Source organism: Belonocnema kinseyi, chromosome 8 (genome assembly GCF_010883055.1).
Source record: "Belonocnema kinseyi isolate 2016_QV_RU_SX_M_011 chromosome 8, B_treatae_v1, whole genome shotgun sequence".
Taxonomy (NCBI): Eukaryota; Metazoa; Arthropoda; class Insecta; order Hymenoptera; family Cynipidae; genus Belonocnema; species Belonocnema kinseyi.
The window spans coordinates 33,797,179-33,813,603 of NC_046664.1; the positions used below are offsets into that span (position 1 = coordinate 33,797,179).

At 26.3% G+C, this 16,425-nt stretch overlaps 1 protein-coding gene across 1 annotated transcript in view; it reads right to left on the reverse strand.

Moving 5' to 3' along the window:
• LOC117179060 (protogenin B-like) overlaps nt 1–16,425 on the reverse strand; it is a 63,648-nt gene that overhangs the window by 42,189 nt on the left and 5,034 nt on the right. The window contains exons 2-5 of the mRNA XM_033370697.1: nt 15,761–16,023; nt 11,252–11,393; nt 6,784–6,940; nt 6,642–6,710 (exon numbers count right to left, since the gene is read on the reverse strand). Coding sequence (XP_033226588.1) covers nt 6,642–6,710; nt 6,784–6,940; nt 11,252–11,393; nt 15,761–16,023 — 631 coding nt within the window. The remainder of the gene's footprint in view (nt 1–6,641; nt 6,711–6,783; nt 6,941–11,251; nt 11,394–15,760; nt 16,024–16,425) is intronic.

The window sequence follows — 16,425 nt, forward strand, 5'->3', positions numbered from 1 at the left end:
AGAATTTTCAATTCTAGGCGTAATCTTCTCTTAACACTGACTTTCTCTTTAATTCTATCTCTTTCTGAAGTTTCTTTATAATATCATCTTCCCTACCCTCCTCCTGTGTCCACTTTAGAATAATGTCTGTTTGCATCTGTGTTACAGCCTCTTTACAGCTTTTACCCAATTGCGAGCAGTTATTCCTTAATAATATAAATAACCTTAATTCCTCTTTGAGACAAATATTGGGGAATCTACTTTCTTCCATTTTCAATATTTCTGCGAAATATTTTCCAGCTTGTTCTTTAGCCTTTATGTCTAGACAAATTTGATATTTTTTCCCAACCCCAAATTTCAATGCCGTACAATCCTCCGGATTTCGCTAAAATATCCATTAAGTAAAGTCTCCTATCCAGTGCCCCAATTGTCGCTCTAGTCAATACCCCCCATGCTGCATTAGTTGCTTTTTGTATCTTCCCTACCATAACCTTGACGTGCTTTTTATAGTTCCCATCTGCAGAAAGTCTGCCACTATCGCTAAATCGTGCGCGAATTTCAAGGCAAAAATTTTGGTTTGACCGATCACTGTTCCCCCGATATTTCTTCTCTCCCAAATCTCGTCTATATCATCAATGAAGATATTGAATAAAGTGGGACTAAGTGGACATCCTTGTCGTACCCCTCTTCTTGTCCTGAAGCTGTCAGACAGCCCCCCTGCCGTAATCACCTGATTGACTGTTTCCCTGTATATTGCTTTTATCATTACTAGCATTTTCCCTCCAATACTCATCCTACTAGGCTTACTAAAAAGAATATATCTACTGTGTCGAATGCATTTTTAAAGTCTATGAACGCGAGATACAATTTGCCCCTTTTCTTTTTTTAATTTATTGTGAATTAATGAATTTAGCACGAAGATATGATCTCCAGCCAATCTCTTCTTTCTAAAGCCTGCTTGTATCTCTTTATACAAACCAAGCCTCTCCAACCATTCCCTAATTCTCTCGTCCATCACTGATGCTAAAATTTTGTACCCTACATCTAATAATGAAACCCTTCTGTAATTCCCAGTGTCCTCATCCTCCCTTTAAATATTGGTCATATAATTGCTTTTTCCCAGCCATTAGCTATTTGGTCAGAATTCCAGAACCCATTTATAATTTGATGTAATTCCTCCCCCCAAACTGATGGAACTCCTTTGATAAACTCTACTATTATTCCATCATCTCATGGAGCCTTGCCAGTTTTCATTTTTTTCATACTTTTCACTATCTCTTCTAATGTTATTTCATTATTCAGCACATCCTGTACAGTTTCTCTTGTTCTCTCAGTATCAGGTTGTGGTTTTCCTAGATTCTCCTGCTCGTTTTCCCTGTCATTTTCCTGATTATCCCCACACAGATTTTGGTTATTTCTAATCGACCCTTTATCTGCTTCTAACAGGTTTTCAAAGTGTAAAACCCACACTTATATTTTTTGCCAATTTTTTTTTTAATCGCATTTTCATGCAAACAACAATAGATACGAAAAAAAGGTTTAAAAATATATTGCACATTCAAAAGAGTTCTACAAAAAGTTCTTTTACTCATTTATCATATCTTGCACCATTTCCGAGAAAAACACAAAAATTCAATTTTCATAAGCAAAAATATTCTCTTCGCTCATGGCTTATGGAAATCCCCACGATTTTTGTTCAATATTTTAGAAAAATATATGTGTGTATAAGAAAAACTTCCTGTGAATTTTACGTGCGTAAAACAATTTTTATCGTTAGAAGATTTTTTTTATAAAATCGAAAAATTAAATTTTTTGCTGAAATAATTTAAGTTACAAAAATAATGCCAAGACAAGAAATTGTTTGACTACAACGTTTGTTCGACAATATATTTTAATACATTTCTCATTTATCTAGATATTTTTCAATAAAACTATTGAGCTTTTAAATTGGTTTTAAAAATAAATAATACCTGGGCCCACATTTTCAGATTTTTATTATCCATTTATTCAGATTCTTCATTAGTCTTCAGGATCCGAAAAGTAATCACTATCTGTTGTGAATAATTTAAGAGCACAATCTTTTTATAGAAAAATACAGGGTGGCCGTTTTAATCGCAGAAAAAAATTCCCAGTCATTTCCTGGTTCGCAAACATTTTTCACGGCCAATAAAATTTTAAAAATCAAACTATATTCTAAACATTTTTTATATAAAGCAATAAGCAATAAACAACAAATGAAAGCATTCAAAGTGGAACCCTTGAATTCCAAACTTTTAAAAGTAAAGTTTAAAAGTTTTCGATTCAAAAATTGTGTATTCAAATACTCTGTAACTTACACGTATAAACTGGAAGGTACTAACACTTTTAAATAAAAAAGTTTTAAGTGAAATGCAAATAAACTGCATAATTCAGAACTTTTATAAATTACAGAGTTCAAAGCTTCCGATTAAGTTCCAAAAATATAAATCCACGTTAACATTTTCCATAGTCTAATTTCAAAATCAAGCAATGAACTTTAAAATTTTTTTAAATTATATTATTTTAAGTAACTTTAAGCTAGACACATTAAACATTGAATTTTTTTTAACTTAACAGTTCTTAAATTAGAGGTAAAATTATTTTAATTTTAAATAGTCTTGGCATCCTTCAAAAACTTTAAAATTTCATTTCAAAATCTTCAAAAATCTAGAAGTTGTTTTACATTTTGTCAAATTTAAAATTATTTTTGTAATTTTTTCAGAACTTTTAAATAACTTCAACTTTATAAATAATAATAGAATAATTATTATTTGTAAAAATATTAAGAGTAATTTTAAGAGATATTTAGAAGTTTTAAAACGGTTCTAATTAAATTTTGAACTTGAAATAATTTCAAATACTTACAGCCGAATTAAAAATAAAATGTAGATTTTTTCAGATTTCAAACAAAAAATTTAGAATTTTTTTAACAATTGTGAAAGACTACAAAAGAATAAAAAATTTCTAAGATTCTTAGGAAAATTGAAAATGATTTTCCACTTTGAAAAATTATTGTAACAGAAAATTGAAGAAGATTTTCAGAGATTTAAAAAATGACCAAAGAACATGGAAGATTTTAAAGAATTTATTTAATTTGCTGAATTTTCAAACATTGTAGGAAAATTTCTATTAATTTTCAAATATATTTGGAAATTCTGAAAAAAAATCTTAACACACTTCGTTTAAATTACTTGAAATAATTTTCAGTTTTTAATTAATTTTGAATCTTTTCAAAACTTCTACATATCTCTTAAAATTACTCAAATTTTTTCTACAAATAATATGTGTTCAATTGTTATTTATGCGTAAAAGTTTAACAATTTCACTCATAAATAGAACACTTTTTAAATAGAACAATTAAAATTGTAACGCTAAAAGATTAAAAGTTCTTCGAAAATCTAAAGATTCAAAGCTTTCTATGTAAAAAAATTCAGTTTCAAATTGTTTTCTTTTAAATATTTGGTTTCAATTCACTCGTCTAAAATGAACAGTGAAATTTTTCTAAATATTAAATACTTATTCTTTATCTACATTAAGGAATTTCCAATTAAATGGGATAAAAATTTAATAATTTAGATTCATAATATTTTTAATTAAATAAAAACCTTTAATTATGACTATATTATTATGGATTTATTTTTAAGTTGAAAATAGTAAAAAGCACGTTTACATTTTTTAATGGCTAAAAAAATTAATAGAAATAGTATATTAATAAATTTATTTATTAAATTAATATATAAGAAATATTATAAAGGAATACTTAAAACTCTGAATTAAAAATATATTATTGAGAAATCATGAGAATTTTTATTAAAAAATAAGATTATCGGAATAAATGATATATTAAATTTAATTCTTATCAAGACTTTCGGATTGAAACAGTTACAATCTGGCCACCCTAAAAATATCTGGATAAATGTGAAATGTATTTAAATATATTGCTAACAAAAGTTTTTAGTCGAACAATTTCTTGTATTGGCATTAATTTTATAACTTAAATTATTTCAGCAAAAAAATTTAAAAATCCATTTTATCAAAAAAATTTCTAACGATAAAAATTGTTTAGCCCTCGTAAAATTCAGTTTCCTTTTACGCACATATATTTTTCTAAAATACTGAACAAAAATGGTGAGTATTTCCACAAGCCAAGAGTGAAGAGAATATTTTTGCTTATGAAAATTGAATTTTTGGTATTTTTCTCGGAAATGGTGCAAGATATAAATGAGTAAAAGAACTTTTTATAGAATTCTCTTTACTATGCAAAATATTTTCTTAACATTTTTTTCGTATCTATTGTTGTTTGCAAGAAAAATGCGAAAATTCGATTACACGAAAAAAAATTCTCCTGACTACAAAAGTTATTCAGTCCGCATAAAACTCAGATGGTATTTTCCTCATGATGGTTCAAATTAAAAAAAAAAATTGGCAAAAAATATAAGTGTGATTTTTTTTGAGAAAATCGACTTTTAGTATTTTAATAAAAATCGCCGCCATTTTGTTCATTTTGAATGTATATATAAGTTTAAAGAAAAAATTTGGCGTTTTTTGAAAAACAAAGGTAAAAATTCAAATACGCATAACTCCGAAAAAATTTATTTTTCACAAATCGCAAAAATACGTATCGCCTAATTTCCTCTAAAAAACAACATATTTCGTCTTAAAGCGATTCTGCAACTTCAAATGTAGAACCTGCCTGATTTTAAATAGATTCGATCCCGGGCATCATTTTTACAGAAAGAAGCCATTCAAATATTTCCCGTTAATTAAAATAATGATCTCGGAACATGTATAAAGTTTTGCGAGTTTTTTATAAATAATGTTTTTTTTCAGTTTCTAGGGATTCAATTAATATGTTTAATTTAGAAAGCTTTGATAAATTATATTACAAGATATTCTTAAATATATTAGCATCATCGATTAATTAAATAATTAAAAAATACTAAAAACATAGCAATTAAATTCGTCAGTTTGTCTCCAAAGTGCCAAATAAAAGAATTTCAATTTAGAAAGGCCAATTTTCAACCAAAAATGGAATACTTAGATTTTCAGTTACAATAATTAATTTTCAACAAAAATCACCAACAAACTTACAACCAAAGTACTGAATTTTAAATTAAAATGATGAATCTTAAATTGCAATAGATAAATTTTAAACCAAAAAATAAAATAAATAGATAAATTTTTAAACAAGAAGATTTTTCAACAAAATGCAAAAATTTTCAACGAAGTAGTTAAATTTAGAACTAAGAAAGATCAGTTTTTAATCATAACGGAAATAGTTAAATTTTTAATTTAAAAAATAATTAAATTTCGCCAAAATAAAAAGAATTTTCAACAAAAATATTAAATTTTCAATGAAAGCAATACATTTTTACACTAAATTTATAATTCTTTGATTAGAAGTTAAATTTTAAACCAAAATCATGCATTTTCAACTAAAATTGTGAAACTTTAATTGTTGAATTTTCTACCAAAATAATAAATTTTCAATTTAGAACATTAATTTCTATCAAACAGATAAATTTTAAAATAAAATTATAGAATAGTTACATTTTTAGCTAAAAAAATGATATGAAAATAATTTTTTTTAACGAAAATCATGAATCTTAAACTAAAATGATGAAATTTTTGACAAGAAGGCTATTTACATATTCAGTTTAAAAAAATTAATCTTTAACAAAAACACAACGAATTTTAAACAAAATAGTTACATTTTCAATCAAAGTGTTGAATTTTCAACTAAAACAGATTAATTTTAAACTAAAAAGATCAATTTTCAATTAAGAAGATTAATTTATACCAAAGAAGACGAATTTCCAACAAAAAACATGAATTTTCAAGTAAGAAAGATAAATTATCAACCAAAAATTGAATAGTAAAATGTACAGTTAAAAAAAAGTAATGTTCAACCAAAGAGATGAATTTTAAACTAAGATGATGGAATTATTTTATTGGAATAGTTATCTACATTTTCAGTTTAAACGTTAATTTTTAGCAAAAAAAAAAAAAGGAATTTTTCAACATAATAGTTGAAGTTTCGACCGTAATAGTTAAATTTTTAATTAAAAAAATTACTTTTCAGCCAAGGAAAAAACGAATTTTCAAAAAAACAGCTCAGTTTTCAACCGAAGAGATTAATTTCCAATTAAAATTATGAAAATTTAACAAAAAAAAAAATAATTTTTAACAAACGAGTTTAACCAAGTAATTAAGTTTTCATTCCGCGAAAAATTTGTATTGAAGAAATAGCTGAATTTAACCAAAAAAACACGATTTTTCAACACATGTTGAATTTTTAACTATAAAAGATTTTTTTGTCAAGAGAGAGAAAATATTGCAAACAAGCTGGTGAATTTTCAACAAAACACATGAATTTTCAACCAAATACTTGAATTTTCAATTAAAAACGGTTAATTTGCAACAAAAAATAGAATTGTTAAATTTTCAGTGAAAAAAATTAATTTCAAACCATAGAGAAAACGAATTTTTAAAAAAATAGATCATTGTTATTCAATTTTATATTGAAATTGAAACAAAAAATTAAAGAAGATTGCGAAAAAATTCGTATATAAAAATGCCCTGACAATTCCAGGTTTTCCAGGTAGGATAGACACCCTGCTGCTTAAAAAATAAATTGTACCAACCTGTAAGAACCAGCGTCGGATAATTTCGTTGCGCTTATATACAGAACACCAGGTGGTACGAAAGTATATCTGAAACAAAAGGATTTATTTTACAAAACTTCTTTTTTGAGTCCCCCAAATAAGGAAAATTGATATATCTTACTTTTTGCTGTCTTGGTCAAACAATAAAGCAACTGAATTATGCTCCCAAGTAATTTTTGGAGGGAAGGGCACGCTGTCGATTAAACAAGAGAGCCTTGCAACTTCCCCTTCATATACTTTTACGTCTTTTGGTTGCTGCTTAAACGTACGAGAGAGCTCTGAAATTTCATTAAAAAATTATTGAAATATCCGGGAACAGGCCTCGGACTCAATTTAGAGATAAAAAATAGTGTGAATAGTGTCACAAATTTAAGAAAAATAGTTTCATAACATTTGGCAAGTATTAAACTTATGCCTAGTCCAAAATCAAAACGTGTACAACGGAAAATTAATTTAATTTTTGAGAAAAATTTCCAGTTTTCTAACCTAATATTTTTAAAATATTAAACATGAACTTTAATGTTCATTAAAAATATTTTGATGGAGTCTATAAATGATACAATTCCTATTTATTCATTTTTAAGGTTAAGTGCGAATTGAATTAATAAAATCCAATAAGACGATCTAACTATTTTTGGCTGAAAGATGGACCGAAATTTTGTTTCTTTCTTAACTAATAAATTTTTTATTGAAAATTCAACTATTTTGTGGAACATACATCTTCCTGGTTTGAAAATTCATCTTTTTCTGAAGAAATCTCATCTTTTTTGGTTAAACATTAATCTATTATGGTTGAAAATAAACTTTTTTGTTGAAAATTCAACTGTTTTGTAGAAAATTAGTATTTTCGGCACAAAAATTCAACAATTTCATAGAAAAATTATCAACTTGGTCGAAATTTTATGTTTTGTTAATTTGGTTTCTTTATTGAAAATTACTTCTCTGAAATGAAAATTTAACTCGATTTTTAGTTAAAATGCATCTTTTTTATTAAAAATACAACTATTTGGTTAACAAATTTTAGAAACGAAAAAAATGTAAACTAAAAATTAATGAAATAGCTTTTGGGCCAGCATCACATACATTGTTTAAACTAGTTGAACATTTATGTAACTCTGAAAAGTCATCGTTTCTAACAAAAAATTAATCTTCTTGCTTGAAAATGCAACTATTTGGTTAAAAATACATATACTTTTTGAGAAATTGATCTTTCTTGGTATAAAATTGATCTTCTGTGTTGAACATTCATCTTTTTGGTTTAACATTTTATTATTCGGTCCAAATTAAATTACTTTGTTGAAAATTCAACAATTCTCTTAAAAAGTCATACTTTTTGGTTGCAAGTTGAACAATTTGGTTAACAATTTATGTATTTTGTGAGGAATTCATTTTTCATGGTAGAATTTTTAGTTAAAAATGCAACTTTCTGGTTAAAAAATAGTATGTTTCGGTTGAAAATTAATGTTCTTGTTGAAAATTCAACTATCTTGCAGAAAATTTACATTTTCTGCTCAAAAATTCTACAATTTCGTATAAAATATAACCATTTGATTAAAAATTGATGTATTTTGTTGAAAAATCGTTCTTGTTCGTTAAATTCATCTATTTTATATTTTGATTAAAAATATTAAATCTCAAAATAACGGAAAATTTAACTATATTGTTGAAAATTAATATTCTCGATTTAAAAATTCAACTGTTTTGTGGGGAATTCCTCTATTGAGATGAAACTTAATTATTTGGTACCAAACTAAATTGTTATGTTAAAAAAATTTTTTTGTTGAAAATGAAACTGTTTTGTAGAAAAATGGTCTCTTTGGTTTTAAAATTCAACCATTTGTTACAAAAATGAAACTATTTTGTTGATTTTTTAATTGAAAAATAATGTGCTGAAAACTTGCCTTTCTAGTTGAGAATTTTCTTGGTTTAAAAAATAGATTGTTTAGATAAAAGTTTATGTATTTTGTTAAAAATTAAATTATTTAGTGAAAAAATAATATATTTTGTGAGAAATTCATCTTTTTTGGTAGAAAACTAATCTGTTTTAGTTGATGATTCAACTATATTGTTGGAAATTCTTTCCTTTTGGCACAATTCAATTGTTTTTGATTTAACATAAGAATCTTTTTCTTGGTTAAAATATAAAATATTACATTTTTTGTCGAGAAATCTAATTTTTTTTCGTTGAAAATTCAACTACTTGGTTAAAAGTTGCACATTTAACTATTTTTTTCAAACAGCGTCTTTTTTTTGTCTTCTTGATTTAAAAGTTCAGCTTCTTTAGTAGAAATATTGCATCTTTCTTGGAAAAAATGAAACGGTTTTGTTCTAGAAAATTTTCTTTTTGTTTAAAATTTGTATTTTTGTGTTGAAAAGTCAATTCAAATCTTTTTGAATAAAAATTCAATCCTATTTTTTTGAATTTGTCTTTTTGATTTAAAAATTCAACTGTTTTAGTAGAATTTTCATTTTTCTTGCGCAAAAATGCAACTGTTTGGTTGAAAAGTTAATAATTTTGCATAAATTAATTTTCTTTCGTGCTAACTCTTTTTAGAAAGTCTGTCTTTTTGATTTTCAAATTCTTTTGGTTGGAAATTCTGCTCCTTTGTTAAAAATTGAACTATTTTGTAGAAAATATACTTTTTGTTAAAAAATTTATGTTTTGGCGTTGAAAAATGAACTTAAGTATTTTCTGGATAAAAGTTTATCTTTAAAAAAATGTGTCATTTTTTTATTAAAAATTCCTTTGTTTCAGTAAAAATGTAACCTTTCTTGGATAAAAATGTAACTATGTGGTAGAGAATTCAACTCTTTTGTTAAAATTTCGTCTTTTTGAATTGAAATTTCAGTTTTTCTCAAAAAAATGTATTTTTTGTTGAAAGATTCCTATTTTGATCTTGAAAAGTCACTTGGCATCTTTTTTGCATCAAAATTCAACTTTTTTCAATTCAAAATTCCCTCTGTTTCAAGATAGATTTAATCTTTTTTTATACAAATGCAACTATTTAGAAGATAATTCAACAATTTGATTAAAAAGTCATTCTTTTTCGTTGAAAATTCGTCTTTTTGGACTGAAAATTCATTTTTTCGTCGAAACTTATTTCTTGATTAAAAATTTATATTTTGATCGTTAAAAATCTACTGAAATCTTTTTTAACCGAAAATGAAACTTTTTTATATTTATCTTTATGAATTAAAATTTCATCTGTTGTAGTAGAAATTTCAGTTTTTTTTTTTTTTAATGAAAATGCAACTTTTTGATTAAAAATTATTATTCTTTGCTTAAGCATTCAACTATTGTGTTTGAAAGATTTGGTTACATCACATTGTTAAGAATTCATTTTTTTGTTCAAGAGTTATACTCTTAATTTAAAATTCATCTCTTTGGTTGAAAACTGAACTATTTTGTTACAAGATTAAAATGTTTTAAATTGAAAATTCAGCTCCTCGGTTCAAAGTTAAACTACATTATTAAAAAAAAATTTGATTCAAGGCTTAGTCTGGTTGAAAATTTAAATGTTTAATGGAAAAACATTTTTGTTTAAAATTAATTTTTTTTAATTTAAATTTTCCATTTTTTTAAGATTAATCCTTTTAGTTGCAAACTCTCCTGTTTTAGTAAAAAATTTCTTGGTTTGAAATTTTATTTTTGTTGGGTAAAAATGTATCAGTTTCGTGTAAAATTAATTTTTTGCTGAAGTCATATTTTTTGCTTAAAAATTCAATTTTTGTAGAGAAAATTCATCTTTTGGCTTGTAGGTTCAACAATTTAAATAAACTTTTATTTATTTTTCCAGTGAAAATTCTTTATTTGTTGGAAATTCATCATTTCGGTTTCAAAATTATTTTTGTATTTTTTTTGTATGAATTTCTTCTTTTTTGACTGAAGTATAAACTATGGCACTTTTTTTGATGTGAGCCTATTTTTTTAGGTTGAAAATTCAACTATTATGTTATAAATTTAATTATTTTGTTGCAAATTCAAGTGTTTTGTTAAAAATTGATCGTTCATAATAGAATACCCATTTTTTTGGTTAAAATAAATTAATCAATTTGAACATTTTAATTTTGTATCTGAAATACTATATATTTTTGATATAATTAATCCAGGAAAATGAAAAAAAAATTAAAGAAAAATCAGGGAATAGTGCCATTTCACGTGAATAGTTTAGTGAATCTGAGGCCTTCAAAAATCATCAAAAGAGGGCAAGTTTTTTTTTAATATAAGGTTTACTGCAAAGAAAAGCAAGTCGTGGAGATGAAAGTCAAATAAACAAAAGAATAATTTTAAATTGAGACATTTCTATCACCGTTTTTGGACCCTCATCAGTCAGAAAAACGTTTATTTATTGTGTAAAAAAGGTTACAATTAATGAAGAAATTTGTTAAAAAAAATTTTTAATATAGTTTTGCATGGAATGAGAAGGGTTGTCTCATAAAGTGAGGCCCTCAATTTTTTGTTTATTTTATTTGTTTATTTGTCCTTCATCTCCACGACTTGCTTCTCTTTGCATTAAATAAAAGGTCGAGACTAAAATTACAACATAAGGTTTATTATTTAGATGAATTAATTTTCGGAAAAAACTTACTGGCAAGTCGTACAGCAACTGGCGACGATCGTAAGTATCCACCGAAATTGGTGTGCACCACACACCGATATTCATCTTTTGCTGTGAGTTTTGAACTGTTGTTCCAGCCCTTGCGTTTTGGAGTGACTTCTAGATTTTTTTTCTTTGAAAACAAATTTAATAGTTAGAGAAAAAGACTGGGAGTATTGATAAATAAGTTACGTTGCTTGAGAAAGATGATAGCAGGCCTCACAGCTCCTATGGAATAAAATATAGGGACCAAAGGATACTTTTCGTTACACTCATAGGGTACTTTTTTCGCGCTCAAAGGGTAATAAATTGAGGATACATTCAGAAGATTTCGGAAGAAATTAATTTACATTTTAAAACATTCAAATGAATTGGAAAAAATCTTTAAAAAATCAAAAAATGCTATTGATTTCCGTAAAACTGGAATGAATTTAGAGGAATTTATTATAAAACAGAAAAATTCAATGAAATTCATGAAAATTCAAGGTGAATTACAACAAAAATTAACTGAATTAAAGAATTTAAAAATATGATAAAACTTAATTGAATTCAATATACTTTGAAACAAGCTTCGAAAAATTCAAGGAAATTTAAAGAATTTGGCTTGAATTGAGTGAATTGAGAAGGATTCAGGTAAATTTAACAAATTCAAGAGAATTCCAAAGATTTAAAAAGAATTTAGGGCGAATTCCAAGAAAAATGTTAAATCTCTTAAAATCTTCGAAAACCTACAAATTTCTAGCACAAGAAGTGACTAATGATTACAAAATAATTCAAGATGAATTCAAAAGAACTCAGGTGAATTGGAACAATGTTAAGAATAAAAAAAAATTTGATTGATTACAATAAATTTTGAGTAAATTTACAGAAATTAAAAATAAATGAGACGAATTAGATAAAATTCATTGAAAAAATCAACCCGACTTTAAAAAGTACTCAAGTGAATTGAAAACAATTCCAAAATATGGAAAAACCAATTTAATTGGGCAGAATTCTCGAAATCTTCGAAACCCTACGAAATCCATCATGCCTTGGAATCTTTTAAAATACCCTAAAATATTTCAGTTTTTGATTGCTTTCAAACTACCGAAATAAATACAAAATTTCTGGGAATCTTTTAAAATTTCCTAAAACATTTCGAATCCTTTGAAACTTTTTAAATCCCTTGAAAACGCCTGCAAACCTGTTACAATACTGTCAAGTATTTCAAATCCTTTTAAATCACATTAACTTACTGAAATCAATATAAAATTTTTTTCCATCTTTGAAAATAATCTAAATTATTTAAAATCCTTTACGTTCCTTTGGAATTTAGTAAAGCTCTTGAAAATGCTAAGGAATTTGGAAAAAATAATTTAAAATATTTCAAATCCTTTAATCCTTTAATTCCGTTAAATTCTATGATATTTTTTGAAATCATGAAAAATGTATTAAAATACACTGAGAGTGGTAAAATCCCTTGAAATCCTCGGAAATATTTTAAAATATTTTCAAGCCTCATACGTCCTGAAAAATCGTTCTATATCTTTAGAAATTCTAGAAAATTCCTTGTCCTATAATATTTCAATAGCTTAAAAATCACTTCCAATTAATGAAATTAATTTTTTTAATCCTTGGAATCTTTTAAAATTCCCTCAAATACTTCAAATTAAAAACTCCTGAAAATGCCTTAGAAGTTTAAGAAATACCTTAAAATCTTTAAAATTCCTTAAAATAATTGAAAACTATTATAGTAATTAACCCACGAATTAATGTATTGAATTAAGCTCAACTAAAACAAAAAAAAATAATAAGTGAATTCAAAAATATGAAAAAATTAATTGAGTTGAGTAAGCTAAAAAACCAGTGTAGAAAAATTAAAGAGAATTTTAAAGAATATAATATAATGCCTACGAATTTAAGGTGAGTTTAAAGACTTCGAGAAGTATCAAACAAAAACCTTTTAAAAATCCACCGAATTGAGTAAAATTGAGTGAATTTAGAAGAATCCAAGATGATTTAAAACAGTTCAGGATGAATTCCACCTTGGAATTTTTGAAATCCTACGAAAATTTCTGAATTCTTGAGAATAAATTCTTCAAAATTCATTAAATTATTATAAAATCTCGTGTAATTACGTGAAATCTGATATTTATTGAAATCCTGGAAAAATTATAAAAATATATTGAGAGCTCTTGAAACCTCATCAAATCATTGAAGCCTTCAAAAATCTTATAAAATCCTTTGGAATCTTTTACATTACCCTTAAACATTTAAAATTTCTTGAAATCCCATTAAATTACCTAATCCCGTTAAAAATTTGTAATATTTAAAAATAGCCTAAAATATTTAAAACCCTTTAAAATCCTTCGAAATTTTTTAAAGCTCATCAAAATGCCAAGGAATTTGATTGAACATTCATCTTTTTGGTTTGAAAATTCATCTCTTTCGGTAAAAACTTTTCTCGGTTTGAAAATTCAACTACTTAAACCTAAAACATTTTGGAAAATAAATAATCCCACTCAATCACTGAAACACGTTAAAAAATTATTTGTAATCTTTTTTAAATAGCCTAAAATGAAAATCCTTAACAATCTTTGGAAATCCCATGAAATTTTGTAAATCTCTTGAAAATGCTGAGGAATTTGAAAAAAAAACATTAAAATATTTCAAATCCTTTAATAATTTCATCAATTGATTCTCAGAATTAAATAAAAACTTTTAAGAAGTCAAAAAAATCAATTGAATAAAGGAAATTTGGAAAACTTCGAGTCAATTTTAATATTCAATCAAAAGAATTACAGAGAAATAAAAATAATTCAGGGTGAATTTTAAAAACTAATTTCAAAAAGTAATTTAAAAACTCTTAAAATATCTAAAACCCTACGAAATACTTCACTTCCCTTGCATAAGTGCTTTAAAGCCCACTAAAATACTATTGATTCCCGTGAAATTCTATTTTAAACTGGCGATACTTCCTGAAATCCTGGAAATTTTTTAAAAATTCATTAAGAGCATTAAAATACCCCTTACAAGCATGAAAATACTCGGAAACCTTGTAAAATCATGGAAAACATTTTAAATATCTTATAACCTTATAGGTTTAATAAAATATTACTTATCTTGCGAAATTGTAGAAAATTATTTATCCTAAAATCTTTAAAACGCTTTAAAATCCGTTCAAATGATTGAAATCAATTCAAAATTCCATGGAATCTTTTGAAATTCACTAAAAAAATTTAAATCCTTTGAAATCCGTTGAAACTTTTAAAAAACTTTTGAAAATTCCTCAGAAGTTTTATAAACGCCCAAAATTCTTAAAAATCCTTGACCTTAGCCCTTAAAGTGCATTGTGGGTATCTAAACCCCAAACAATTTTCAACCTTTTATAAGCCACACTTAATTTGAAAAAATTGAGTATATATCGACATCTAGCTTTAGTTTGAGACACTAACTGTGAGTAAAGTCATTTAGCACACTGCGTCAACCGTCAGTCTACTAGCAGCAGCTGCTGAAACTTGACGTAAAAAATTGTGGGGTTAAAAACACCCAGTTTGCACGCAGTGAGTGAAAAATTAATTTTAGAGCAAATTTTTGTTATTGAAATTTTATTGATTTTTGTTTACTTTCCAACGTAAGTATATCATATGAAGTAAAATAGTATTTTTTCGATTATTTCATACTTTTTTTCTTTGTAGATGGCTTATAACTTACGGCAGCGCGTCATGCGAGAACAGACTGGATGTGTTGAATAAAATATAATTGTTAAAATGGAGTTATATATGTCTCTTTTTTAAATTTCTTGTATTTTTATAGTATTGCATGTCGAGGTACCTCAATTTTTATAATAATAAATCGATTTAAAAGCAAAGTTCTGATTCATCATTTTATCATAAAATTGACTTTTCAACGGTGCAAATAATTATCTTTTTTAAAAGCGCTCATGTTGCAATATTTTTTTTATTAAAGCACATTATTTTGAAATTATAGTAATAAATTTTCAGGTTAAAATAATTAAAATGGCGTGAGTTATGCATTTTAAAGTAATAAAACCTATTTTTTTCACTTTTTTGTTTACAATATTTTTTTGTAACAAACCTAAAATAATTAAATGACTATAAAATCAACTCTACGTTATAAAAGATACCACAAAATATTCAATAGGGGTTAAAAAATACATGATTAAATACGCTGGGGTGTTGAACACCCACGATGCACTTTACCGTGATTTGAGAAAAAAGTGACCAATAGTGACTGTGTGGAAGCCTAATTATTTTTTTCAGATACTTCTTACAGAAATACCCTGATTATTTGTATTTTTTTCTCAAAATCCCTGACTCTTCGAAGCTTGGATCATATCATAAGTTTTTTCAAAGTTCCATTATGGGCTGAAAATAGGCTACCACGGGGGGAAAAATTTGAAATTAGGGTACTCTAGGGACCTTAACTGAATATATAGTAGAACAGAGAATATATAGAGACCGGTCTGTGAGGCCTGGAAAGACGCTAAAATAATTATACCTTATAAAAATGAAGAGCGCCATTGCGAAGAAAAGTGCAACGAGAGATTCCACAGGGCGGTGCTTCTACCCCGTTGTGCAACCAGACAATGTCCTGATTGGAATTCACGTTGCAACTAATCGTAATGCCCTTCTTTCCTAAAATCACATCTTCTTTAGGTTCGATTTGCAATGAGAGGTCCAAATTTCGCAACGGGCCGGGCTCCAAGCTATCTTGTTTCGGTCCATCTCGTCCGTTTACTCCACTGTCAACACCTTTGATCCCTATTATTAAACAAACAAAAAATTTAATTTAATCAATATTAAATTTAACCCTAATAAGTCAGACTTTAGTATAATCGCATGATAGTCACACTGGGTGAACTTCACCCTACTCACGACTCCCAGAAATCGAAAAAAATACTAGGTATTATTTTAAGATTGTAAAAGATGATGTCACTTTTGTAACCGAAATTAATTGTTTAGATAATTTTTAAAAAATTGACGAAGTTAGAGTAACCAGGGAGACTCCACGAGGAACTAAAAGAATTTTTGGGGTGAATTGCACCCCGAGTGACTAATTAGGGTTCAGAGTAAGGTATTAAATTGTGATTTCAATTTATAAAATAATTCAGTTTTCAAATTCCCGTTTTGGGGCCGCTCAGAAATTACGATACCAATGGGGGG